A 2,691-nucleotide genomic window follows, 5' to 3' on the forward strand; every position below is an offset into this window, starting at 1 on the left:
ATCCTTTCCCCCGGTAAATGAAGACCTTGCCCTGGAAACGATGACATTCGTTACACGGCGACTCGGGGTGGGGTGGGGGAGCACGGAGGCGCTGGTCCTGGGTTTAAGAGGAACGTCACCGATCTTACTAATGGAGAACGCACGGGCAAGCTGCAGAGGTAGCCCCGTCCACGAAGCACCAAGGACAGCGTCACCGAGCTCCGGGACCTGCTGAGGTCTTAGCAGTGACGACCGATTAAAAGGACTATGGAAACCAGGGGCAGCCAAAGCTGGCTCTTTAGCGGGAACGGAACAGTGAGGGCAAAGGCACAACCGTGCCGTGTAAGCACATACGTTACATGTGTATTTTCTCCTGCTAGGACCTACTTAGTTCTCATCCTGCCAAAAGGAATTTAAGAGAACATGAGATTAATATGGGGCCTCGGGACCTGGGCAGGACGCTCTCAGCAGACTGCCACAGGGCCTGGCTGCAGCAGAGCCAGAGGGAAAGGGGTCCAGACCAAAGCAAAGCTCTTGGCCTCCCCGGTGGTGGAGGTGGGGGGACGCAGGCCTTCCCTCACTGCGCACAGAGATGCTGTATATACGAACAAACGGCCTCGGATCAGCCAATGCCGAGGTCGAACGTACAGAGTTCTCCTAAAGGCTGGTTTTGCTCATTTCAAATGACAGTTTTCATAAATTCTGAGCTGGAGAGTCCACCCAGGGCTCGTCACAGGTGGCGGGGCTAGGCGACCTTGGGGGTGGGTGTTAAGGAGGTAGTGCTCTTCCTGAGGCAGCCTCCCTCGCTGAGGCCGTTTCTGTCTGGGTGTGGCACAGTCACTCGAAAGTTCTGATTCCGAGATGGAACAGGTTCCACATCTTCACGGATTCAACAAGTATGTTGAGTGTCACGTGAGCCACAAAAAGGAGGCAATGGGTAGACGGAGCAACGCTATCGCTGGTTCCTGAGCCTGCGGGCTCCCCCCACTCCCCCCCCCGCCTCAGGGCATCTGAACTTAAAAGAACCTACGACAAGGAAAACACAGTGAGCAGAAGCCACAGGATCCAAGAAACGGGAAGCTGGGGGGCCGATGCTTTTCCTCGTGGGCCTTGGTTGTGTGGGAGTCATCGGTTGTCTCAATCAAAAGATGCTGGGCAAGAGGTCCAGACTGGCTAGTCACAAGTCAGGTGCAGCCCTGTTATCTGTCGTGACCCCTGGACAAATGCCAGGGAGGTGGGGGATGGGAGACAGACAGATCGACGAAGGAAATGCATTCCACTGCATATCTTTCTTTATAGTTATCTGCTAGAGACTTAGCTCAAAGTCAGATTAAAATGTGTCTAATAAATGAATTTTTTAAAAAGAGAGAGATCCTCTGGTAGTCAATTTATCGGCTTTCCTAGTCTCAACTTGCTCAGAGTCCTGTAAATCGCTAAAGAAGGACCAATTTAAGAATTAAATATTTTACTCACTTTGTGCTTAGGTATGCCTTAAAGTACCCGTTATGGAAGAAACATGTCCTCTTTCTCTAAAAAAATTAATGTCAAGCAGAAACCAAAGTAATACGTAGCTTAATCAGAAATATAAATACGTAGTGTGGGCATCAGTGAAGGCTATCCAAAGCCAAACGTTTTAGAAATTCAGGAAGATTTAATGTATAACACATACCATGAAATGAGCATGAATTTATTATGCTTTGCACTAGAAGACTTAATAATAAACACGTATATAAAGGCTTTAATAGAAAAATACTAGTGAGTTATAGGTGAAAACACTGATAACATTTCCTAGAAATGTTGATTACTTTGCATTCTGAAGTGGTTCCTTCAAACTTGAAAACAAGGGGAAAATATACATATAGTCAAAGAAATTCATCCCCATAAAGGCCCGTAAATATTAATGTGCGTCTACAAAAAGATCAATTCTTAAAGAGAAACAAAGCAAAAGAGACAGCTAGTCCGTTCTCGGAGGCACTGCATTAAGTAGCCCAAGGTTCCAGCCACTGTTTTGCAACTGCTAATGTCATTGTCAGACTGACCCTGACAGGTGATCTATGAAGCGTAATAAATATATTGCTACAGCCCACAAAATTATTCAGGGGTGGCGGGAAAGTCAGTTCAATATTAATCACGCCCACTAAACTCTTTATTCGTGCTCTGCATTTTGTTTTTTTGACGGGCAGGGTGGGGGTGGGGGATGACCCAGTGTGGTCCCTGGAGCACACATGGTGTGTGCCCTCACAGCACACCCCTGGACAGTGCCCACCCCACTGGCATGTCAGGGCACCAGGACAGAGCAGTAGTTAGTGGCCTTAAATCCCAGCGCTGTGTACAGAGGACCACACGCCATAACACGCAGCACAGCACAGGTCCAGTATGGGTTAGGACCTCTCCCTCCCTCCCGCCCTCCCTCCCTCCTTCTGTCCCTCCCTTCCTCTCTCCCCACTTCCTCCCTCCTTCTCTCTCTCTCTCTGACACACACACACACACACACACACACACACACACACACACAGATTAAAGTCCTGAGTAACATTAGGTGACTTCAGCTCTAAGCTCATTAGAGCCTCAGCTTGTTTTTTTAATTTAAAATAAAGTTGATTTTAAAATCCTCCCTAATTTAGGACTTATAAGCAAACATCCTTTGTTTTATCTCTGGAAGGGAAGACTTTTCTCCAGAACAGAGTTTTCTGATCAACCAGTGTCTGAGCT

General features: G+C 47.9%; 1 protein-coding gene across 1 annotated transcript in view; it reads right to left on the bottom strand.

Moving 5' to 3' along the window:
• DOCK1 (dedicator of cytokinesis 1) overlaps window positions 1-2,691 on the bottom strand; it is a 380,982-nt gene that overhangs the window by 32,870 nt on the left and 345,421 nt on the right. The window contains 1 exon segment of the mRNA XM_025047519.1: window positions 1-31. This exon segment is cut by the window's left edge and continues 11 nt beyond it. Within this exon segment, the coding sequence (XP_024903287.1) occupies window positions 1-31 (31 nt within the window).

Source organism: Pteropus alecto, unplaced genomic scaffold (genome assembly GCF_000325575.1).
Source record: "Pteropus alecto unplaced genomic scaffold, ASM32557v1 scaffold74, whole genome shotgun sequence".
NCBI classification, from domain to species: Eukaryota; Metazoa; Chordata; class Mammalia; order Chiroptera; family Pteropodidae; genus Pteropus; species Pteropus alecto.